This window comes from Hyaena hyaena, unplaced genomic scaffold (assembly GCF_003009895.1).
Source record: "Hyaena hyaena isolate Hyena2069 unplaced genomic scaffold, ASM300989v1 scaffold_63, whole genome shotgun sequence".
Lineage (NCBI taxonomy): Eukaryota > Metazoa > Chordata > Mammalia > Carnivora > Hyaenidae > Hyaena > Hyaena hyaena.
In genome coordinates this window covers 329164-355701 of record NW_024080695.1, presented here as the reverse complement: position 1 = coordinate 355701, position 26538 = coordinate 329164, and the positions used below count along the sequence as shown (strand labels likewise).

General features: G+C 41.4%; 1 protein-coding gene across 1 annotated transcript in view; it reads left to right on the top strand.

Annotated features, from left to right (window-relative positions):
- POLN (DNA polymerase nu) overlaps positions 1–26538 on the top strand; it is a 165542-nt gene that overhangs the window by 71708 nt on the left and 67296 nt on the right. Inside the window, exon 15 of the mRNA XM_039232153.1 lies at positions 55–120. Coding sequence (XP_039088084.1) covers positions 55–120 — 66 coding nt within the window. The remainder of the gene's footprint in view (positions 1–54; positions 121–26538) is intronic.

Sequence of the window (26538 nt, the reverse complement as noted above, 5' to 3'; positions counted from 1 at the left end):
CTCAACCTCAGTGGTGTTGTCAGAGCTGAAACTGATGCTTCCTCACTGATAAAGGGCTCCATCTCCTGTACGTGGAATCAGACTGGAACGGTGACCGGAAGACTTTCAGCGAGGCACCCGGTAAGTTCGCTCTCCTTAGACGCCAGTCCCGGCCTGGAGCTGCGTTTGTGCCCATGTGTGTGTTCGCCTGTGCCTTTCCCTTTCTGAGAGGGGATCCCATGTTGATAGAGGTGTTTTACTCGCTTTACTCACTCAGCTGAAACTTCGCATCTGCTGTGTTTGGGGAACACATGGTCCCCACTGTCACGAAGGGTTGAGCCAGTGAGGGGTCCTTTCCATCCAGAGAGTCATGTGTGCCAGTACTGAGGGCAAAAGGGGGGTTCCCACCCCCCTTCCTTCCTTTATACAGGACGGTGGCTTCTCATGTCCAGAAATGCGTTGAAAGATCTGATGCTCTGATGACCTCCTCCATTTCTTTGTTGTTGTTCAAGACTATCTCTGATGAAAACTATAAATACCCTTGAGTTTATGATGGAGCTTTAATAACACTCAAAGCAATTAGCTTTTTAAATGGCTTTATGTTTTTTAATTAAAGATGACTTATTACTAATTTTTCATTGCAGAAGAGTTCCTCAAGTATAGAAATGTTAAAAAAATTAAAAAAAAAAAACTAATAAAAGTCACCTGCCACCCCACCTTACAGAATGAATGGTGGTTAACAATTTGGTGTCTATTCTTACTGACTTTTTGCTAAGTATACATGTTGATAAAATACTGTTTTTCTACCAAAATAAAACCACACTGTTCTTTTATACTTTTTAATTTTATTTATGATGTCTTAATATCATATACTAACACTGACCTGAATCTATATTTAGATTTAAACATTTGAATTATTTAGATATATGAATTAAATACATTAATCATATAAATGTGCATTATAAAATCTATATACATAGGAGTGTATGTTCATGATAAAGGAATTCAAATAGTGTGGACATTACAGCACTTCCCTTTCCCTTTGCGACAAATCTGTCTGTCCCTTGGGTCCTGGGCCCTGGCCTTCACGTGTGTGTGTGTATGTGTGTGTGTGTGTGTACGCATGCGTGCGCACACGTGCACACACAGCGCTCACGGCGGCTGGCCATGCTGGGCTGGGGGGGCTCACACCCCACAGGAGCTGCGGCCCCGCTCAGGGCCCTACGCTCTCTGGGCTTCACGCCCCCCAGGGCACGAAGTTGTTTTATGGTCCCATCAGACAACAGGTGAAATGTTTGGTCTCTTACGTCCTTGTCACCACAAGGAGTGTTCATTATGGTTACTATTTCCTGACTTGATTTTTGAATTCCTAGTCCTTTAACATATAAGTGAGGCCTGATGATATAAAACAATTATTCTTCTCTGAATTGTCTGTTCACACCATTTGCCCATGTGTCTGGAGGTTGTATGTTTTCCTAGAGGTATAGAGATTTTCTTTATCAGGTAAAAATCAAACCTTTATAAAATGCTGAATTATTTTTCTCCAATTTCTTTTGCCCTTTAATATTTTAAATATACATTATTTGCCATACTTAAAATGACTTTTTAGTGTGCAAACAATATATGATAATTCTAAAGGATTCAAACAGATAAAAATACAAATAACAAAGTAAACGTCACCCAAAACATCACAGCCCCGCCAGTCACCATTAACGTTTGGTATTTCTCTCTTCCTGCACACGGGCCCACATATCTACATGTATGGGGCTGCATCACATGGCTGTTTTGTCTTAGACACGCCCTCACCATGCCCAAGCCCAGCACCACCTCCACCCTCATGCCCATGGCCGCCTGTGCTAGCAACCTAGCTGATGCACATCCATATTTCCCTCTAGACTTCTAGTAAAATCTCGTATAGACTCGCGTGTAACTATACACATATATGCAGAAGCACACGGTGACTCTATCATTACTTATTTTACAGAATTAGGATTTCCTTTTTTCTACCTCTTGATTTTCTCCCAGCTATAGCTGGTAGAAACCCTGCAGACCATCTGACAAAGTCCTGTTTCACTCTTGTTAGTGTGTGTCCTGCACTGCTGTGCTGGTGACATGCGCCTCATGCCCAGTTCTTGCCTTCTAGAAGTAAAACTGCAGTAAGCATCATACACACACATCCTGGCATTTATATTTCTGTGGGTAGATCATCAGGTATGGGATTACTGGGTCAAATGATACTACGTTTTTACCTTTTTTAATGTTTATTTATTTATTCTAAGAGAGAGACAGAGAGGAGGGGAAAGGGACAGAGAGAGGGAGACAAGAGAATCCCAAGCAGGCTCCACACTGTCAGTGCAGAGCCTGACGTGGGGCTTGATCCCACGACCATGTTATCATGACCTGAACTGGAATTGAGAGTCAGATGCTTAACTGACTGAGCCATCCAGACACCGTTTTTACTTTTAAGAGCTATTACTAGGTTGCCTTTCTCTCAACATTGTCATGAACAGGGGGTGGCGGTACTTTCTCCACTAGGTACGGCGACTCTTCTCTCTACTGAAAAGTGTCATTTTAGAAGGGCTTTCCTCAGCTGCATGGTTATTTAAAGACTCACCTCTGTTTTCTTATGGAACCTCTTTTTTTTTTTTTTTTAATAATGTTTTTATTTCTAGGAGAGAGAGAGAGAGAGACAGCGTGAGCAGGGGAGGGNCTGAAATCTTATTATGAGGGTAGAAATCTAATGGCTGTTTGATGATCAGATTTGTCGTGAAATCTCTTCTGAAATATATATATATATTTTAATGTTTTTTATTTATTTCTGAGAGAGAGAGAGAGACAGCGTGAGCAGGGGAGGATTAGAGAGAGAGGGAGTCACAGAATGAAACAGGCTCCAGGCTCTGAGCTGGCAGTCAGCACAGAGCCCGACGCGGGGCTCAAACCCACGAACCGCGAGATCATGACCCAAGCGAAAGTCGGATGCTTAACCGACTAAGCCACCCAGGCGCCCCTCTTATGGAACCTCTTTGCTATCCTTTTTCCCACATGTGGATCTGAACCCAGCTGCAGCTCCATGATGGTGCCACAAAGCAGTGAGAGCTTGAATTAGTCTTTGGTTTATTTCTTTTTAATTTTTTATGTTTTATTTATTTCTGGGAGAGAGAGACAGCACGAACAGGGGAGGGTCAGAGAGAGAGGGAGATACAGAATCTGAAACAGGCTCCAGGCCCTGAGCTGGCCATCAGCATAGAGCCCGATGCGGGGCTCAAACCCACGAACCATGAGATCATGACCTGAGCCGAAGTTGGACACTTAACCGACTGAGCCACCCAGGTGTCCCTAGTCTTTGGTTTAAAGTGCACAGAGTACACTTAATATTTTTTTAAAAGTCAGATTTGGGTGCCCGACTGGCTCAGTCGGTGGAGCATGTGACTCTTGATCTCAGGGATGTGACTTCGAGCCCCACTTTGGGTGTAGAGATTACATAAAAATAAAACTTTAAAAAAAGTAAGAGTAATAAAATCAGATTATAACTGTTTTTCACCACTTCTAGAGAGCCAGTTTCTCACTCACACACTCCCTCCTGTAAGAGAGTCATTGTTACTAACTGACTATTGAAATGCCTCACCACCCATTTTGTGTTCTGCTTCATGTTATCTCAGATGATAGGAAAATCTAGAGTGTTTTTGTCTTTCCCATGTCTCGACATTTTGGTGAAGCATTAACAGGTTATGGTTTATTTAAGAACTGTTTGAGAGTAGTTGATTGAATTGATTACCTTCAGTCTCAGTAATATATATGATAAATGTGTTAGAACAGTTTTGTAATAGCTGCTTTAAAGTCCCTGTCAGGTAATGCCAACATCTGCATCATCTTGTTATTGGTGTGTTTTGATGGTCTTTTCACACGTGATTTGAGATTTTCCTGCTTCTTCATGTCCAGTAATTTTGGGTTGTATCCCAGACATTTTAAAGGCTGTCTGATGAGTCTTGGTCTTGTTTAGAAACCCCATTGCAAGATTCGTATTTTTGTTTAGTAGGCATTCACCCTGGGCAGATTCAGGTTGAAAGTTGTGAACTGCTTTCCATGAGCTGTGATTTCAGTGGGTGTTCAGTTTCTAAGACCTTTGCAGTGCTATTCACACAGTCCCAATAATGGCCATCCAGGGGTCAGTCTGGGGATTGAGCCATGGTTTATCTGCTGGTTCAGTTCTCAGAGTCTCTGATATACTGTTGAGGATGATACCTACAGGTGTGCAGCTTGAGGCTGAACCCAGTGGTTTATAAGTGATGCTATGGGATCCTTTTCCCAGGCTCCTCCTTCTCCACAGTCTCCCTGGTTAATTTCTGGCTCTTTGGCATTCTCCTCAGCCAGGATTGGAGGCTGTTATAATCTTGGTCTGCTGCTCACTTCATGCCACTGGCCCTATGTCTGGGACCAAGAGGAAGAAGTGGTGAGTTTACTGCCTGTTGGGTAGGGCTTCAAATTCTGATCTGCTTCTCCAGTCTGGCTGCAGCTATTAATTTATCACATCTCCAAATTGCCGCCCTATGCACCCTGCCCCGTTCTACAGCTGTGTTCAGCAGCGGTGTGCTTATGCTATCTTACCGGGATTGGAACTCCATCCTTTCACAGCTTTACTTCGGTATAATTGGCATACTACAAATTTCACATATTACAAACAATTTGATAATTGTTGATGTGTATATATGACCGTGAAAGCACCATCACGATCAACACATCTGATGACTGTTTCCGTGGCCCCTAAAAACACCCCCATGTCCTTTTGTAATTTCTCCTCCTTCCACCCCGACATCCACGTCCTCAGGCAACTGCTGGCTTGCTCTCTGTTCCTATAGATTAGTTTGCATTTTCTGGACATTTATATAAGTGGAATCACATGGTCTATATTTCTTTTGGTCACTCTGCATTATTTTGAGATAAGCCATGTTGTTCTGTATTTCAGCAGCTCATTCCTTTATATTGCTGAGTAGTATTTCATTAATCTGTGCACCAGTTCATTTGTACTTTCACCTATTGATCAATATTTGAGCTGTTTCCGGTTTTAAGATCTTCCCTAGTTTGGGTCATTACTATGCACACTCAAGTACAGACCTTGTGTGGACATACAGTTTCTTTTCTCTCGGAGGAGTGGAACAGCTGGGCCATATGGTAGGTGTCTGTTTTACTTTGTAAAAAATCGCCTACCAGATATTTTCCAAAGTGGTCGCACCGTTTCCCATTCCTACCAGCCATGTGAGAGTGCTGCTGCCTTCACATGCCTCCCAGCACTTGACACCGTCAGTCTGCCTGATTTTAGCCATTCCCAAATGGTGGTGTGTCATTGTGTTTTTAACTGCTTGGCCCTAATCACTGGCTGGGTGTTAACTAGTCTCCCAGGTGACTAGTTAAGCAAGCATCTAGTCAAATCTGCATGTCTTTTAGGGATTGTTCATTTTCTTATCATTGAGTTTTGAAAGTCCTTTATATATTCTAGATATGAGGCCATTCTCAGATATGTGCTTTGCAAATTGTTTTCAGTCTGTGCTTTGTCTTTTCAGTCTTTGGACACTGTCTTTTGAAGAGCAGAAGTTTTACATTTTAACAAACTCTGATTTTTCAGTGTATTCTTGTATGGATCATGAGTTCGGTGTTGCATCTCAAAAATCTTTGCCTAAACCAAGATCACCAAGATTTTATCCTGTTTGCTTCTAGAAGTTTTAGTTTCTGGTTTCACATTTAGATCTATGACTCATTTTTTTTTTATATTTTATTTATTTTTGAGAGAGAGATAGAGACAGTATGAGCAGGGGAGGGTCAGAGAGAGAGGGAGACACAGAATCTGAAGCAGGCTCCAGGCTCCGAGCTAGTGGTCACCACAGAGCCCGACGCAGAGCTCGAACCCACAAACCGTGAGATCATGATCTGAGCCAAAGTCGGATGCCTAACCGACTAAGCCGCCCAGGCACCCCGATCTTTGACTCATTTTGAATCAACTCTGCATTTCTTATAGTTGGGTCACCTATTGATGAACCCTTTCAGTGTTTGTAGGTCTAAAAATGCCTTTATTTCACCCTTGTTTTTGAAGGTGTGTGTGTGTGTGTGTGTGTGGTGTAAAGTATAAAGTTCTCAGCTGAAAATTGTTTCAGTGTTCTAAAGATGTTCCTTTACTCTCTTCTCACATTGTTTCTGATGAGAAATGTTTATCATCATTGTCTTTGTTTCTCTATACATAATGTGTCTTGTTTTGTGGTTGTTTTTAGCTTTTTCTCTTAATCACTGGTTTTGAGAAATTTAATTATGGTGTACCTTGGTGTAATTGTTCATGTTTCTCTGGGATTCAGTCGAGTTTCTTGGATCCATGGATTTACAGTGTTTAAATGTTTTTTTATTTTTGAGAGAGAGAGAGTCAGGGTGTGAGCAGGAGAGGGGCAGAGACAGAGGGAGACACAGAATCCAAAGCAGGCTCCAGGCTCTGAGCTGTCAGCACAGAGCCCAATGCAGGGTTCAAACTCACAAACTGAGATCATGACCTGAATGGAAGTTGAACGTGTAACCGACCGAGCCACCCAGGTGCCCCATAGTGTTCTTTTTTTAAATCAAATTGGAATATCATTGGTATTACGTACTCACATACTTTTATGTTCTTTCTCTTCTTTTCTGTAAACTCCACATATAATTACATAATCTTAGATCACATGAATTTGCCCCACAGCTCACTGAAACTCATTTTTCCTCTTCTTTTTTTTTTTTAAAATAGTTTATTGTCAAGTTGGTTTCCATATAACACCCAGTGCTCATCCCCACAAGTGCCCTCCTCCATGCCCATCTCCCCCTCCCCCTCCTCCCCCACCCCATATGCCCTGTTTGTTCTCAGCATTCAAGGGTCTCTCATGGTTTGCTTCCCTCCCTCTCCTCCACTCTTTTTCCCCTTCTTCTCACTCACAGTCCTCCGTTAAGTTCCTTCTAATCCTCCTATACATGCAAACATATGGTATCTGTCCTCTGCCTGACTTACTGTGCTCAGCATAACACCCTCAAGGTCCATCCATGTTGCTACACAGGCCAGATTTCATTCTTCCTCATTGCCATGTAGTATTCCATGGTATAGATGAACCACATCTTGATCCATTTGTCCGTTGATGGACACTTAGGCTCTTTCCATGTACCCCAATGTTCACAGCAGCACTCTCAACATTTTTCTTCTTTACTTTGGATTTTTTTCCTGTTTAAATTTGGGTAGTTTCTTTTACTGTGTCCTATAATTCAATAATCTTTTCTTTTGTCATACCAAATATATTGTTAATCTCAGTGAGTATATTTTTCATATTAAGCATTACAGTTTTTATTTCCAGAAATTCGGTTTGGATATTTTTTATGCCATCCATATCTCTACTTGATTTTTTCAATATATTGGATATATTTATAGTAATGTAATTTCCACATCTGTGTCCATTAAGTGTAGGTTTCAGTAGATGATTATTCTCATTATGAGTTCATGTTTTTCTGCTTTTTTGTATGTAAATATTCCTGCGCCTTATGGTGGACAAGTTAAGCTTCCCGGAAAAAGTTTGATCCTTTCTGGTCTTGCTTTTATGATTTGTTAGGCATCCAACACCTAATTATTCCCCACTCCTGAGGAAGGACATTCCTGAGTATCCTACCTATTTTCCCATGAATTCTGAGTTTTCTGAGGCTGGCTGAGGCAGGAGCTATGCCTGCCCCTGAGTGTCATGTGCTGTTTTCTACTTCCTCTGGATAACGTTTCCAAGCCTGTGGTGTTTGCTCATGTATACACGGCAATCAGTTCTCTGCAGACCATCCAGCTCTCTCCCGGGCTTAAGAAAGGCCTGACTCTATGGATTATGTTTCTCAGCTTCCTTGTTAGGTGGGAGCACTTTCTTTACAACTGTGTGTGTCCTGAGTGGCAGTACAAGCCCCAACTTTCATCCACCTCAGACCCTCATTCTTGTACTCTCTTGGCACCGAGCAGTTCACTCATCAGGACCTGCTTTACTGGAACCTCAGTGTCGTGTTCTCCTGGACAGGCCCTGCACTTCTCATGATGCTCATTCACGGCGTGTTAACTGCCTAGGGACTTCTGTTTACCCCGTTAGACGATAGGTTCCATGGCAACAGGGACCTCTTCCACCTCTTCTGTTGACATTCCCCCAGGCGTGGCTCTGTACCTGGGACTTGGTAGGTATCAAGTATTTACTGAGTAAAACCCTGGGTGTGTGATCCACTCCTGAGTTGAGCTCTCTTCCAGTGTCTAAAGTCTCGTGTGTTGGGATCATCATCAGGACTGCCACGTACTGACAGAGGAGGCCCGGCCTCCTCCCCACGCTGAACCGCTGTGCCCTCCGCCCTGGCCCTGGGTCGGTCATGAGGCATTTTGTCTTAATTCTCATCTTCCTTTGACTCCACTGCTTTAGGGTTTTGTGTGTCTCTCTTGGACCTGTCGTATTTTTTACAAAGGCCTTCTCTTGGGAAGGTGCTGAGGACCTTTGTTCTTACTGCACTTGCCAGGAGTCACATTCTTACCATTTCTTCATCTTCTCATACCTCCTTATCAGTCGTGGCTTCAGACGTCCCTTCTAACGTTTCTGCACCGACAAGGCCAGTTTTTGTCAGTGTCCTCATTTCGCTGCTCGTGTGCTGGCTCAGAATCTATCAGCGTTTTGTAATTCGAACTATCTGACCTTATATGTTGTATTTTTGTGAATTCTTTTGTATCCTGAGTCTTCAGTCTTCTTCCAAGTTAGCTGTTAACAGTTATTTAAATTTATGGTTTTAAAATGTATTGTTTGGAAATGTGAGAACCTAAGTGATATTTATTCTGGTTCCTTTGTCAGTCTTTCCTCCTTAGTTTCTTTATTTTTCTCATTATATGTCCAGTATTGTGTTAGCGTGCTTGTAGTGGCTCTTTTGGTATCAAACCGAGTTGGAGACAAGTTAAGCTTTTGTTGTGTTATGGTTAATGCTGTGATATAATTTGTGATTCCTTGACCCCCTCTTGCTTTCCCTTGCCTTCGGGCTACTTTTACCTCCGTTTAGATCCCCTTTCTGCCCCTCGGTCCCTGAACACATCTTTCCAGCCCGACCTTCTTTGCCTGTTCACTGCCTGCTCTTTTGGCTGCAGCTCAGGGTGCATGTCACCAGGAAGCCTTCTTTGATACCCTACGGCCCCCCAAAGCTCAGTTAAATGCCTCTTTCCCTACGATAAAGGTGTGGAGCCAATATAAGGAACATCTGTGTGTCTGTTGTTCAAGCCTAAGAACTTCAATGTTACTGGGTGCACTTAAAACGCCTGCCTGCCCTTTTCTCAAGTCGGCTTCCCTTTCTATCCCAACGTTAGTGTTTGCCGTCCAGTGTGATGTCTACACTGCACACACACCCATACACATGCACTTAAACAATAGATGTATGTATATGTATGTGTGTGTCTGTAAATATCCTTAAATAATATAATATAAGCTTTATATAAATGGTGTCATATTGTACTCCCATAGCTTGCTGTTTCATTCAACACGTTTTTGAGATTTATCCACATTGGCACAAGTAGCGCCCATCCATTTATCTTAGCTACTATGTAGTATTCCTCGTATACATGTGCTGGATCACGTTTCCACAGGTAGAAACAGTGCTGAGAGAAAAGCAGCGCTGTGACGCACGTTCTGAACACGCACAAAGATTTCTCCCGCACGTCAGCCCTGTTGCCTGGCCGCAGGGGTGTGGGCTGCCACTCTCCTGACATCACCAGGCCCTGGGGGGTGGGGGAAGGGCGCAAGCCCACACTCTGGCCTGCAGCGTGGGGGAGCGCTCTCTGCACCATGGTGTCCACTGCTCTTGGTATTTCCACGTGTTTTACTCTTCACCAGGCTGATGTGTGTGAATTAGTATCTTATTGTGGTTTAATATTTGGGCTTCTTTTTGGTTTCTTCAGTGACTTGCTTGTTTATCTCTTTTGCCCATTTTCAATTTAGTAGTTTGTCTTTTCTTACTAATTTGTAAAATTTCTTTATATATTACGGGTACTGATGTTTTGTTCACTTACATAAGTATCTTCTCTCAGAGTGTGGTTGGTGTTTTATGTTTAGTCAACGAATTTGGCTCAGGTGTTTTCTGTGTTTGTGTCATCAACTTTATGGTCTCTTCTTTATCATTTGTACACTTTTTTTAAATTTTTAATGTTTTATTTGTTTCTGAGAGAGAGAGAGAGAGAGAGAGAGACAGCGTGAGCAGGTGAGGGTCAGAGAGAGAGGGAGATACAGAATCGGAAGCAGCTCCAGTCTCTGAGCTGTCAGCACAGAGCCCGACGTGGGGCTCGAACCCACGGACTGTGAGATCATGACCTGAGCCGAAGTCGGACGCTTAACCGACTGAGCCCCCCAGGCGCCCCTCTCATTTGTATGCTTTGTATCTTGTTTAAGGAACCCTTTTTTACATGGAGATCCTAAAGATACTGTAATTCTCTGTGAATAGTGTTGGGGTTTGCCGTGTCACGCTGGGCTGTCCGCCTGGAGTCTGTGGTTAGGAGGTGAGGTAGCGACCGATTACCCTCCACCTGGAACACTGCTCGTTACAGCTGCTGGTGCTGCGCCTGCTGGAAGGACTTTGGGTGACGCACAGCGCCTCTGCCCTGCAAGAGTTTGGATTGATGCGCGGGTCTCAGTTCTGTGCCCTTGGTCTTGTTGTCCATTCTCACATCATCTTAATTAAAGATGGTTCGTTTCATCAGAGATGTGCGTTCCCGGACTGCTCTCAGCCTAACCTCTGTCACTCATTCCCGTGCGGTAGGCATTGCCTTCCTTCCACCGTATGCTCTTTGAGCTGTTTCAACATTTTATCCTGGAAATGAGCTCAGTGTCCACCAGATGATGGGTGGTCACGAAATGTCTTTCAAGTAATGAATAAAATTGGGCACTGAAATCTTAGTTATTGAGTGCTAAATATAGCCCATGTGTTGTTGGGGGGGAAACATTTTAGGTAAAAGTATATAGCATTAGTTCTTACAACTTGTATTCATTAGGCAAATAAATCTCCGATAGTTTGTATATTATGTAAATATTAATTACATGGAAGTTGTGTTTGATAAACTAGTAATTTTCATAATACTATAGAATTTTGATGAATACAATAAATGACTTCTTCTAGTCAAGAGAAGAATATTTAATATCTTAAGTCTTCTTAAAAATATTTTCAGTAGTGAATATAGGCATGCTTGGGTGAATGGGTCAGCTGAGCGGCTGACTCTTGATTTCGGCTCATATCATGATCTCATGGTTTGTGGGTTTGAGCCCCAAGTCTAGCTCTGTGCTGACAGAGCTCTGTGCCTGCTTGTGATTCTTTTTCTCTGCCCCTCACTTGCTCATGCATGTTTTCTCTCTCTCTCAAATAAATAAACGTTAAAAATGTTTATGGAAAAAGAATATTTTTAACAATGAATATATTTTATAGGAGATCCTTCTTAAAATTTTTTGAAAACCATTATTTTTTCAAATGAGTATATTTAAAATGTCTGATATTTTGAAAAAAGATACTAAATTTCCTATGGGCAATTTATCACCATCTGAAGCTCTTAGGTGTGAATGGCAATTCAATTTTGAAGGACATCTGGGTTGTTTTCAGTTTTTTGCTATTGTAAATAAAGCTGCCATAAACATTAATGTACAAAAAACCCCCATTAATGTACAGATTTCTTTTCTAATGTTTATTTTTGAGAGAGAAAGAGCCTGAGCAGGGAAGGGCAGAGAGAGGGAGACAATCTGAAGTAGGCTCTAGGCTCGGAGCTGTCAGCACAGACCCTGACGCAGGGCTCTAACTCATGACCTGTGAGGTCATGACCTGAAGCTGAAGTTAGTCGCTCAACCAACTGAGCCACCCAGGCGCCCCTAATGTACAGATTTTTGTGTGAACTGAAGTCTTCATTTCTCTGGGGTAATTGCCTAGGAATTCAATTGCTGGATCATATTTTTTTACATATATGCCTAATTCTATGTGCTAATATATTTTTTATTGAGGTAAAATTGGTATACAACATTATATTAGTTTCAAGGGTACAACAGCATAGTTCAGGGTTTGTTTGTTTTTTTAATTTTTTAAATGTTTATTTTTTTTTATTTTTATTTTTTTAATATTTTATTTATTTCCAGGAGAGAGAGAGAGAGACAGCGTGAGCAGGGGAGGGTCAGAGAGAGAGGGAGTTACAGACTCTGAAATAGGCTCCAGGCTCTGAGCTGGCAGTCAGCACAGAGCCCGACGCAGGGCTCAAACCCACGAACCGCGAGATCATGACCTAAGCGAAAGTCGGACGCTTAACCGACTAAGCCACTCAGGCGCCCCAGTGTTTATTTTTGAGAGAGAGAGCAACAGAGTAAGACTAGAGGAGGGGGAGAGAGACACACACAGAGAAATCTGAAACAGGTTCCAGGCTCTGAGCTGTCAGCACAGCCCTGATGCGGGGCTCAAACTCACGAGCTGTGAGGTCATGACCTGAGCTGAAGTCAGATGCTCAACTGACTGAGCCACCCAGGCGCCCAATAATTCAGTTTTTGTATGCGCTACCAAGTGATTAGCGTAGTGAGTCTGATTACCTCTGTCACCATATGATTGACCCCCTTCGCCCATTTCATCCCCTCCCCAACCACCTCCCACTCTGTTCACCACCAGTCTGTTCTCTGTATCTGTGAGTTTTATTTTATTTTGATTTGTTTGTTCATTTGTTTTTTTAAATTCCATATAAAGTGAAATCATAGAGTATTTGTCTTCCCCTGTCTGATTTATTTCACTTATGCCCTCAGGGCCCATCCATGTTGTCACAAATGGCAGGATTTCCTTCTTTTTATGGCTCAGTAACATTCCACTGTGTACACACACCGTATCTTCTTTATCCACTCATCCATCAGTGGACACGTAAGCTGCTTCCATATCTTGGCTGCTGTAGATAATGCTACAGTGAACATAGGGCTGCATGTGTCTTTTCAAATTTGTGATTTTGTTTTCTTCAGGCCAAGTACCCAGTACTGCGATTACTGCATAATAGGGTAGTTGTATTTTTAACTTTTTGAGGAACCTCCATAACTGTTTCCCACAGTGGCTGCACCGTCTTACATTCCCACCAGCAGTGCCTGAGGGTTCCTTTTTCCTCCACATCCTCACCAAGACATCTTATTTCTTGTCTTTTTTTATTTTAGCCATTCTGACAGGTGAGGTGATGACTCATTGGGGTTCTGATTTGCATTTCCCTGACGACGAGGGATGCTGAATATCTTTTCATGGGTCTCTTGGCCATCTGTGTGTCTTCTTTGGAAAAATGTCTACTCAGGTCCATTTTTAATCAGACTGTTTGGTGTTCTATATTGAGTTGTTTGAGTTCTTTATAGATTTTGGATATTGTATATTATATTACAAATAATATATTTGTAAATAGGATATATTATTTACAATTTTTTTCCCATTCAGTAGGTTGTCTTTTTTTTTTTTTTTTTTTCTGTGCAGAAGCTTTTTAGTTTGATGTGCTCTCACTTGTTTATTTTTGCTTTTGGAGTCAGATCACTGCTAAGACTGATGTCAAGGAACTTACTGCCTCTGTTTTCTTCAAGGAGTTTTATAGTTTCAAGTCTTACATTCATGTCTTTAATCCGTTTTGAGTTAAGGTTTTTTGTGTAGTATAAGTGGTTCTAGATTCATTCTTTTGCATGTATCTTTCCCAGCACCATTTATCAGAGACTGTTTTCTCCCCAAAGGATATTCCTGCCTCTTTTGTTGTAAATTTATTGACCATGTAATCATGGGTTTATTTCTGGGCTTTCTGTTCTGTCCTGTTGGTCTATGTGTCTATTTTTAATGCCAATATGTGCTAATATTTTAAAGGATTTCTGTGTGTATATTCATGAGAAATATAGATCTGTTTTTATGTGGTTTGGATATTGAATAATACTAGTTTCATGAAGTAGGAAATGTTTCTTTTTCTTGGATTTCCTGGAAGATATTATGTGGAATTTGTGTTAATTTTTCTTCAAATAAGGATGTGTGGCTGTGGCTCAGTCAGTAGAGCATATGACTCTTGATCTCAGGGTTGTAAGTCTGAACTCCACATTGGGTGTAGAGATTACTTAAAAATAAAATTAAAAAAAAAATATTCTCTAAATATTTGGTAGAATTTGCTAATAAAATCATTTGCACCTGGAGATTTATTTTTGGAGGGTTAAAATTATGAGTTTAGTTTTCCCAATACTTATAGGGCTATTAATATTATCTTGTTTCATATTGGGTAAATTTTAGTTGGTTGTATTTTTTTTAATTGGTCCATTTTGTCTGAGTTGTGAAATTGATGTGCATACATGTGTTTATAGCATTCCTTTATCCTTTAAATGTCTGCAGGATCTGTAGTGATCCCCTTTTTTGGTCTAGATAGAGTTTTGTCAGTGTTACTGATATTTTCAGTGAGCCAGCTATTTGTGTCATTGGCTTTTCTCTATTTTCAATTTTATTGATTTCTGTTTTTTATTCTTTCTTCTGATTAATTTGGGTTTATTTTGCTTTTCTTTTGCTGGACTCTTGAGATGCAATTTTAGATTATTGCTTTAAGACTTTATCTTTTTATACATATTTTGTGCTATAAAATTTCCCTCACCCCCACTGTTCTAACTATATCCCACAATTTTTGATATGTTGTATTTGGTCAAAGAAAAGCTCAGCAGAGTTAAACAGGCAAGGAAGGGCTTATTTAAGATTATTGCAGTCTTAAATAGGGGAGAGAGCCTGAACTCAACTCCAAATACAGCAGGAGCACCTGGGAATTTACAGCCAGTGGGGATGTGGATAGGGTCAGTGGGTCAAAAAATACTAAGAGGAACTTGGCCAGGTATGAAGAGTGGGAGGATTCATGCTAAATTACTTGCTAAATTCAGCCATGGTGTTTTTCTGTGGTATTTGACTAGAGTAGCATGGATATTACCTGAAAGCTCTCTGTCCGGGCACCTGGTGGCTCAGTCCGTTAAGCGTCAGACTCTTGATTTCAGCTCAGGCCACGAAGTCACAATTGTGAGACTGAGCTCTGTGTCTGACTCTGTGCTCGGCCCCTGCCTTGCTTAAGATTCTCTCTCCTTCTCCCTCTGCCCCTCCTGCACATAGCTGCATACTCTCTTACTCTCTCTCTCTCTCAAAAAAAAGTTTTCTGTCTTGCTGGGCTGTCCCCTTCCTGTCCTTTGGCTGGAGAGGGCAGGCTACTCCCCTCCAATACCACCTTGTAAGAGGGGCATGAACAGAGGGACAGCACTTACTGAGCACTTTTCCCCAAGTGTCTACACTGGACGATTAAAATATTGCTAATCCAAGTATTCATTCAAATATGTCGAGTGGCAAGCCACAGAAAATCAGACTCAAAGTGATCTAAACTATCAGGGTATTTCTCAGCTTACCTGACTTGAAGTCCAATGAAGGGCTAGCTAGCTTTCGGCAAGGTTTGATCCGGCAGCCTAAGCTATACAGGCCGGTCCAGCTTCTGTCCCCCGTCTCCCAACTTTTCTTCCTCAGCATCCCAGCAAGTCTTGGTGACACCCGCTTTGTTCTCCCCAGTGGGGATGGACAGTGTCTCTCCATTGGAAGTAGGAGGGCGTGTCTTTCTCAGCCGCCCTCAGCAAGCGCCTCTTTGCATCTAAAGCCCAAGCCGCCCTTATTAAACTAGTCACAGTGGCCACAAGATGGCCTTTGCTGGCTGGCCTAAAGGTACAGGGCCCTAATGAAAATCGGAGTGTCATTTTCTAAGGAAAAAGAAAAGAGAGTGCTCCTGGCCCAAATGGCCAGTGTCTCTACAAGTGACAGCATCATAGTTTTTTTTCTAGGTCTCAGCACAATAAAAATTACAGATTATAAACCTCCTACATGAGATAAGTTTATTTTAACCAATGTCCCTTTGCATGAACTAACAAAATGTTAAGCCCTATTTATTACTTATCTTTTTGGTCCAAAAGGAAATGTTCTATTCTGTTTTCCAGCAAACTGGCCATTCTTATGTTGTTACTCGGTAGATTCTTAGGAAATCAGACTGCGCCACCCAGGGAAGAGTCTTGCTTTCCCAGGGCTCAGTTGGTTAAGCGTCTGACTTGGCTCAGGTCATGATCTCATGGTCCGTGAGTTTGAGCCCCACGTCGGGCTCTGTGCTGACAGCTCAGAGCCTGGAGCCTGCTTCAGCTTCTTATCTCCCTCTCTCTCTGCTCCTCCCCTGCTTGTGCTCTGTCTCTCTCTTTCTCAAAAATAAACATTAAAAAAAAAAGTCTTGCTTTCCTGATATAATATTTAAGCCCTATTTCATCATTACCTACATAAATATTAAAGTAGCTAATTTGAAATAATTCTATTCAAGGTCTTTACATTGTTGGCATGTGATTTTTCTGCTCTTCTGATGACTCTCTCTCTCCCACATCGTATCATTTAACAATCAATATTTATTAGCAAGATTTTCATAAGTCATATAATTATTGCTAACTCTGTACCACTTTTTGAAACCCAAATGAGATTTTTTTAAATCTCTATAGTTGTTTTAGGGATTAAGTATTTTCCCATTTCTATTTACTTAAAAGGAACAGTCCCCTCATTCTCCATGTATCACTACACGGTGGGAAACGGAGCATTCTGGTATTTTCTGTGCACCTCCTTTTTGTTGGGACATCAGCAATTAGAGTATACTGAGAGCAGGTACCACTGTATGCAATACATGCCACCATTTTTTTTTACTTTTTTTTTTTTTTTTTTTTTTGAGAGAGAAATAGAGAACAAGCAGGGGAGGGGCAGAGAGAGAGAATCCCAACCAGGCTCCATGCTGTCAGCGCAGAGCCCAACATGGGGCTCAAAACTACCAACTGTGAGTTCATGACCTGAGCTGAAGTCAAGAGTCAGACACTTAACCGACTGAGCCACCCAGGTGCCCCCCCGATTTTGGTTTACTTTCTATTAAATTTCAATTTCAGAAATAAAATTCAGTGATTCATCACTTATATACAACACCCAGTGCTCATCACAAGTGCCCTCCTTAGTACCTATCACCCATCTAGCCTACCCCCCACTTCCCTCCATCAACCTTCAGTTTGTTATCATTAAGAGTCTCTTGGGGCGCCTGGGTGGCTCAGTCGGTTGAGCATTCGACTCTTGATTTCAGCTCAAGTCATGATTCCAGGGTCGTGGGATTGAGCCCCGTGTCAGGCTCTCCATGATTAGCACGGAGCCTGCTTAAGATTCTTTCTCTCTCCCTCTGCCTCTCCCCTGCTTGCATGGTCTCTTTTTCTCTAAGATTAAACAACAACAAAAAAAATCTCTTGTGGTCTGTTTCCTTCTCTCCTCTTTGTTTTTCCCCTTCCCTTATGTTCACCTGTTTTGTTTCTAAAATTTCACATGAGTGAAGTCATAGTATTTGTCTTTCTCTGATTAACCTACTTCACTTAGCATTATACACTCTAGCTGTGTCCACATCACTGCAAATGGCAAGGTTTCCTTCTTTTTGATGGCTGAGTAATATTCCATTGTATATATACCACATCTTCTTTATCCATTCATCAGTTGATGGACATTTGGACTCCCTCCATAGGTTGGCTATTGTTGATAGCGCTGCTATAACCATCAGAATGCGTGGGCCCCTTCAAATTTGTATTTTTGTATCGTTTGGGTAAATAATAGTGGAATTGCGATTATTAGATCATATGATAGTTCTATTTTTAATTTTTTGAGGCACTGTTTTCCAGAGTGGCTGCACCAGTTTGCATTCCCATCAGCAGCAAAAGAGGGTTCCCACATCCTCACCAACACCTGTTGTTTCTTGTGTTAATTTTAGCCATTCTGACAGGTGTGAGGTGGTATCTCATCATGGTTTTGATTTGTGTTTCCCTGATGATGAGTGATGTTGAGCATCTTTTCATGTGTCCGTTAGCCATCTGGATGTCTTCTCTGGAAAAGTGTCTATTCATGTCTTCTATCCATTTCTTAACTGGGTTATTTGGTTTTTTGGGGTGTTGAGTTTGATGAGTTCTTTATACATTTTGGATACTATCCCTTTATTAGATATGTCACTTACAAATATCTTCTCCTATTCCTAGGCTGCCTTTTAGTTTTATTGATTGTTTTCTTCACTGTGCAGAACAAACAACCCTAAAATTCATATGGAACCACAAAAGACTCCAAATAGTGAAAGCAATTCTGAAAAAGAAAAATAAAACTGAAGGTATCATGATTCCAGATTTCAAGCTATATTGCAAAGCTGTATCATCAAGACAGTATGATTCTGCCACAAAAAAACAGACACACAGATCAATGGAACATAATAGAAAACCCAGAAATGGACCCATAAACATATGGCCAACTCATCTTTGATAAAGCAGGAAAGAACATCCAATGGAAAAAAGACAGTTTCTTCAACAAATGGGCTGGGAAAACTGGACAGTGACCTGCAGAAGAATGAACCTGGACCACTTTCTTACACCAGACACACAAATAAACTCAAAATGGGTAAAAGACCTAAATGTGAGACAGGAAACCATCATAGTCATAGCGGACAACACAGGCAACAACCTCTTTGACCTTGGCCGCAGCATCTTGTTACTAAACACGCTCGCCTCCACTATCGTCGGCTGCCTTCCCCCTTTTGTTCTCCTGCCTAGCAGCTGGAGAGCCTCAGGAGCCAGCCACCGTCTCCACTGCTTACCTAGCATCCAGGGCTCCTGGTGTTCTGACCCCTGCTCCGCTCTCCAACCCCGTTTCCTCCCCCTCCCCGTCTGTCTGTTCATTCATTCATTGATGCATTCATTCATTCAACAGATGTTTATTCAGCACATCTTGTGTGCCAAGCCGTTCAAGGTGCCTGTGCTGAATGTATCACAACCTCTACCCATGTAGCGTCTGAGGGCCAGAGGGCGTGAGCAGACAACAGACATACTATAAACAAGTCCTGACACAAAAAAATGACAAAACCCTGTGGAAAATAGAGAGTTGCAGGGGCAAGGATAGAAAGTGCCGGAAGTCAGTGTTTGTGAGGGGAGACAAGGAGGCACTGACAGAGGAGCTGAGAAGCAAACAAAAGCTCTCAGGAGAAGGAAGGGGCCTCCGGGGCCATGCAAAGGGGTCCTCTCAGTGTGCCAAGGCCATCCGAGCCCCTCACAGAGCACCCTGTTGCACACAGAGCTGGGGCCCATGCCACCCTTGGGGCTGCAGACCAGGCCAAGTGCAGCAGTGTGAGCTCAGCACCAACTTGTCTTGTCCATGTGGCCCTTAACCTGCTCTCTCTTTTTCCCTCATATTCTTAAGAAAAATGGTTTCAGGAAACCTCTGGTGCTGTTTGACAGAACCCCGGAGGCGGCCGAGCATGGGTTTGGGGCAAACCTGAGTTCCAATTCCAGCTCAGTTGCTAGCAGTATGACTCTAGCACATTTCTTAATTTCTAGAAACTAAAATTTTCTCACTGGGTATTCTATGGAAACCAACTTGACAATAAACTGTTAAAAAAAAAAAAAACTTCCAACATACACACACACACACACACACACAATAGAAATTAAACTTTTCTCATTTTCTAATCCGTGAAATGATAAAATAATGCCGCCTTTGCCAGGTTATTGTGAAAAAAATTTTTTTTTCATTTAATTTCATTCATTCAACCAATATTTGTTGGTTGCCCCTCTGTGCTAAGAAGGGTCACAGGTGCTGAGGACACAGAGGTGACAGCGCAGGCCCAGCCTCGCCCTCGGGAGGCCGCATCCGGCTGGAGCGCAGTCTGTTCACTTGTCCCTCGCAGCCCCTGAGACCTCTCCTGTGGTGCTCGGACCCCGCGATCAGGACAAGGGGAAGCCAGCACGCCCAGGGCCAGCTGTGGCCCTCACCGTGAGGATCGCCACCATTCGACTTCGTGCCAGAGGCTCTGAGGCCACACCAGGAGAGACAGGTCTGCCGTCATTGCTACTGTATTTCTGCCACCTCCTTGGTGTTGCACCTGCAGTTTGGGCACGTCACTGATGCTGACGATCAGCAAGCCCACACAGTCCCTGAGGAGACGGGCCACGGGAGAATAGACCTCTTGGCTGCACCTGCCTTCTCCCATAGCTGAAGCTGTTCCTCACTTGGCGTTTTCACTTAAAATTACTGAAATGTGAACAAATGTCAAATTGTAGACTTAAAATGTCACCTCTGCACCTTTTGCTGCCTGTGAAGTAAAGGCTGTTAACATTGAATTTTTCTACATCAGTTCTCTTATTTTTTTTAAGGACACCAAAGTTCACCATAAAACAAATGCTAGGAGTGTGCCCAGTGTTTATTACTAGCACTTTTTCTCTGCAGCCACTAATGGGGCCCAGAGCAGTCGATGGAAGCTGAGAAAAGAGAGCTGGGTACAGAGCACAGGGTGTTTCCTGTGTGAGTCTCCGTGTCTTGGAGAATCTGGCTGTGTTTGTTTACACAAGGACTTGGAAGTGGTTTTCATATCACTTGTGATGTGTGTGTTAAAGCAGAAAAAATTAGAACCTAGAAGAGGAGAATGAAGTCCCAATTTGCTTTTACTTTGCATTGTTTGGGAGACTTAGAGCAGTCCTTCTGATGTAAGGGTCACGTTGCTACGTGCTCACCCTGCATTCTGCTCTGGAGTGCTCAAGAGGCTCATGGCCTGGTCCAGACTACCACACGTTAGGCAGACCCAAGAAGTTCAAATTTTCACTGCATGTTTCTTCAACATAGTACTGGAAATCCTAGCTGCAGCAGGAAGAAAAAGAAATAAAAGGTATCCAGATTGGCAAGGAAGAAGTAAAACTTTACCTATTTACAGATAACATGATACTGCCTATAGAAAACCCTAAAGACGCCACCAAAAAATTGCTGGGACTGATAACTGAATTCAGTAAAGTTGCAGGATACAAAATTAATATGTAGAAATCTGTTGCATTTTATATACTGACAACCAGGTAGCAAAAAGAGAAATTTAAAATACAGTCTCATTTACAATTGAGGCAAAAAAATGAAATACCTAGGAATAAACTTAACCAAGGAAGTAAAAGACTATACTCTGAAAACTATGTAACATTGATGAAATTAAAGACACAAATGAAAGACGCAAATAAAAAGGAATGCCTGGGTGGCTTAGTCCATTGAGCAGCTGACTTTTGGTCAGGTCATGATCTCAGAGTTTGTGAGTTTGTGAGTTTGAGCCCCACATCGGGCTCTGTGCTGACAGCTCAGAGCCTGAAGCCTCCTTCAGAGTCTGGGTCTCCCTCTCTCTCCCTGCCCCTCCACTGTCCACACTCTGTCTCTCTCTCTCAAAAATAAATAAACGTTAAAAAAAAAAAAAAGACAAATGGAAAGATATACCATGCTCATGGATTCAAAGAATAATATAAAATACCCATAGTTCCCCAAGCAATCTACAGATTTAGTGTGATCCCTATCAAAATACCAATAGTATTTTCTACAGAACTAGAATAAATAATACCAGAATTTGTAAGAAACCACTAAAGACCCAAATAGCCAAAGCAATCTTGAGAAAGAAGAACAAAGCTGGAGGCATCACAATCCCAGATTTGAAGATATACTACAAAACTGTAGTAATCAAGACAGAATGGTACTGGCAAAAAAAAAAAAAAAAAAATAGACACAGAGACCAGTGGAACAGGATAGGGAGTCCAGAGAGAAACCCATGTTTATATGGCCAATCTATAGGAGGCAAGAATACACAGTAGGGAAAAGAGTCTCTTCAATAAATTGTGCTGGGAAAATTGGACAGCTACATGTAAAAAAATGAAACTAAATCACACACAAAAAAAACAAAGATAAACTCAAAATAAATTAAAGACCTAAACATGAGACCTGAAAGCATAAAAATCCTAGAAGAAAACACAGGAAATAATCTCTTTGACATCCACTGTCACATATTTCTAGATATGTCTCCTGAGGCAGAGGAAACAAAAGCAAAAATAAACTATTGGGACTACACCGAAATAAAAAGCTTTTGCACAGTGAAGGAAATCATCAACAAAATGAAAAAAACAGCCTACTGAATGGGAGAAAATATTTGCAAATAATATATCCAATAAAGGGATAATATCTAAACATAAGGAATTTATATATAACTCAACACCAGGAAAACAAATAATCCAATAAAAAATGGACAGAGGACAGGAATATTTTTCCAAAGAAGATACACAGATGGCCAGCACACACACGAGAAGATGCTCAACAACCGTCGTCATCAGGGAAATGCAAATCAGAACTACCGTGACCTATCGTCTCACACCTGTCAGAATGGCTAAAATCAAAAAGATAAGAAATAACACGTGTTGATGAGGGTGCGGAGAGAAAGGAACCCTTGTGTACTGTTGGCGGAAATGTAAATTGGTGTAGCCACTGTGGAAAACAGTATGGATATTCAAAGAACTAAAATTAGAAATGCCAGTAATTCTACTACCAGGTATTTACCCAAAGGAAAAAAAAAACCACTAATTTGAAAAGATACATGCAGCCCTATGTTCATTTTAGCATCACTTACAGTAGCCAGGATATGGAAGCAGCCCGAGTGTCCGTCGACTGATGAACGGATAAAGAAGATTTGGTGTATATACACAATGGAATGTAACTCAGACATAAAAAAGGTCTTCCCATCAGCAACAACATGGATGGACCTTGAGGGTATTAAGCTAAGTAAAATAAGTCAGATAAGGAAAGACAAATACCATGTGATTTCACTTAAATGTGTAATCTAAAAAACAAAGGAACAAAAAGAAAAAAACAGACTCTGAAATAGAGGGAACAAACTGGTGGTAGTCAGAGGGAAGCTGGGGAGAGGGGGCGGGATGCGTGTAATAGATGAAGGGGATTGAGAGTACAACCTCCTGTTATAAAAAGTACAACACGGGGACCATGGTCCTTAACACCATAATAATTTCATACGTGATGGGTGGTGACTACACTTATCATGATGAGTACTAAGTAATGTACAGAGTTGTTGAATCAGTATGTTGCACACTTAAAACTAATATACCATTGAATGTTAGTTATAGTTTAAAAAAGTCTTTCTTCATTGAGTGGTCAGCATGAGGGGACTAGCAGATGTCAAATAATAATGATTGGTCCTAACAAATTAAGTGTGCCGGTTGTATTGCTTTCACACCACAGACACCCAGTTACTACCGTTACATGTCATCATGGGTGCCAACCCCGAGGTTAATGGGGAGTCCAGCCCCACCTGACAGCATGGTATCTGCACGTGGCTTACCATTTCTTTCCTCTTCTCCCTCAGAAAGGCACAGTTCCTCCTGTGTATTAAAATCTGTTTTTGGTCTTTGACTGCATCCACTTGCTAGTCATGTCTGACTTGGGTCCACCATGGGCATGTCACAGCCATGCTTTGGCCTACACCCCCAGTGTGCTGGGTCCTGCCCCCAGGCTTCACCCATGTGCAGATGGCCGCCAAATGGGGTCTGACTCCTTCCCAGATATTTCAGGCTCTTGTTAGCTGTCACACCCCACCATGGTCACTTTGATCACCTTTGGTCTTTGATAAGTCTCCTGTATGTACACTCATTGCTCACCTCGACAGACAGATGAGTGAGCATGGATTTGTGCATGAGGCTCCAGTGACAGGACCGTCCAATCGCTGTTTTCATCACAGAGGCCAGCGCAGAAGCTCTGTGGCATTTCCTGTATACGTTTGTGAACATGAACCTGTGTACATGGGCCGACATTTGCAGATCTTGCGGGTACCTGTGCAGCAGAGCAATGGGAACGGCCGTGCCCACAAAGAGCCTGGCATGGGCTAGCACCCGTCTCAGGATCGTGTTCTGTGGAAGAGCATATCTAACAAAGCAGGCTATTTATAAGTTAAGGATTTAGTGAAGTTTCTATTATCCTGTTATTTGTTATATTATAAACCATAAAAAGGGGCATTCAATTACTAAAAGGCTTCCTTCATATTCATCTAAAAATAATCCACTTAAACTTAACATTACTACCTTCTCAGAACAGATGGGAAACTTGTTTCTCCCTTTGGCAAAGCGATTTTCATTAAAGTTGATATTTTATGAGTCCTGGGAGGAATGACAGTAGGAATTGTGTGCTTGTTTGCTGAGTGGCCCTGACACCACACTGCGCACACCAGGAGTTGGGTGTGTCAGTTCCAGCCTGACCTGGTCCTGATTCAGCGTTCTGGGGGCTAGAGAAGACACGTTAGTTTTATACAAGCTGTGACCTAAATTACTCTAAGTGAGTAAATTTTATAGATGTTCTTCCTGAGGTTGGGAAAATTCCTTTTTTTCCCTAGACAGTTGAGATATTTTCATGTACATAAGTGTTGGATTTTATCAGATGCTCTTAATGTTTTATTGTGTGGGAGTTTTTTGCACTTTATTCTACTAACATATGATGTATTACATTAATTATTTTTGGATTTTAAACAAACCTTGTATTTCTGAGATAAGCTCTACTTTGTCATGGTATATAATCCTTTTTGTATGTTGTTAGATCAGTTTGCTAATATTTGGTTGAGGGTTTTTGTATCTTTATTTATGGACGATGTTGTATTTAATGTCTAGCTTTGGTTTCAGCATAATATTGACCTCATAGAATGAGTTAGTAGGCTCCCCTGCCATTCTGCAAGTACCTCTCATTGCTTATTTTTTTTGAGAGTTCTTCATATATTTTGAATCCAGTGTGATTTGCAAAAAAAAAAAAAAAAAAAATAGCCTCATATAAAGGCTTGCTTTTTTATTCCCTCCTAACAGCTTCCTTCTCAAGCCAAAGGTTTTTAAAAGTTTGGTGGAGCCAAACAATTCAAGTGTTTTCTTTTAGACATTATGCTTTTGGAGTGTATCTAAGAGCTCTTTGTCTAACCCAAGGTGACAAGGATTTCTCCCAAGTTTTCTTCTAGAAGTTTTAGAGTTTTACATTTTATGTTTAGACCTCTGATGCATAATTATAGAATCAGCTCTTTGATGGCCATGAAATAATATCCTGCTGGGATTTCAGTTGGGATTGTGTTGAACTTGTAGATCAATTTGGGGTCATTGGCATTTAATATTGAGTATTCTAATCCAAGAACATGGTATAGCTTTCCATTTATTTAGGGCTTTAATTGCTTTCATCAGGATTTTGTAGTTTTCAGCATACAGATTTTTACCTAGGTATTTTGGGGTGCTGTTATAAATGGCATTGTCCATTTTATCTCAGTGTCCAATTGTTCATTGGTAATATGTAGATACACAGTTGATTGTATGTTGTTGACTATATTCCCTGGTACCTTGGTCAGCTCATTTATTAGTTCCAGAAAGCTTATTTGTTATTTTCATGGGTTCCTCTATGTAGACAATCATGTCTTCAGTGAGTAATGGCTATTTTCTTTCTTTCTTTCTTTGTATGGTGTTCTTTTTCTTGACTTACCATACTGGTTCAGACTTCATCTGTTGTGTTGACTGGAGTGTTGACTGGAGTCGGGAGCAGACACCTGAGCCCTGACCTCATCTCCAGAGGAGACAGGCATCTTCTACTACCAGGCGTAGGATTCATTTTACATGTTGTCACAGATTCTCCTTATCAAGACAGAGAATTTCTTCCCATTCCTAGTTTACTGAGAGCAGTTTTTATCACGAATGGATATTTAATTTTTTCAAATGCTTTCTCTGTATCTATTAAGGTCATATGATTTTTTTTCAATGTATTTATATAGGGAATGACACTGATGACTTTTTAAATGTTGAACCAACCAAGTCTGTGGTTTGTGGGATTAACCCCGCTTGGCCATGACAATTGTCCTATTGCTGAATTGATTTGCTAATATTTTGTTTAGGATTGTTTCTGTCTATATTCGTGAAGGATATTGGTGTGTAGTTTTCTTTTCTTGAAATACCTTTGTCTGGTTTTGCTATTAAGATATTACTGGCCTCATAAAATGAGTTAGAAAATATTTCTTTCTCTTTTATTTTCTGGTAGAGATCATGCAGAACTGATGTTATTTATTCCTTAAATAATGGATAGAATTCACCACTGAAACTATCAGGACCTAGAATATTATTTGTGGAAAGGTTCATAACTACAGAGTCAGTTTTTGTTAATAGATGTACGTTACCCAGATTTCCTGTTTTTTCTTGAGTGAATTTTGATAGTTTGTATGTTTCAAGGAATTCGCCCCCTTCATCTAAGTTGTTGAACTTATGGGCATATTATGCTCCTACAGCTTTTTTATTGGGATTGTGCTCTGTGGTGATATCTGCCTTTCATTCCTAAAACTGATCATTTTCACCTTCCTCTGTTTCTCTTGAACACTTTAGGTAGAGGTTTATCTTTTATATTGGTCTTTCACAAGAACCTGGTTTGGGTTTCACTGAGTTTTCTGTACAGTTGACCCCTGTACAACGCAAGGATTGGGGCACTGACCCCTCAGGTCAGTAGAAAATTTACATAGGACTTTTGACTTCCCCAAACAGCCTACTGTTGACCGGAAGCCTTACCAATAACAAATACAGTTGAGCAACACATATTCTGTATATGTATTATGTGCCATATTCATAGAATAAAGTGAGTTAGAGAAAATAAAATGCCATT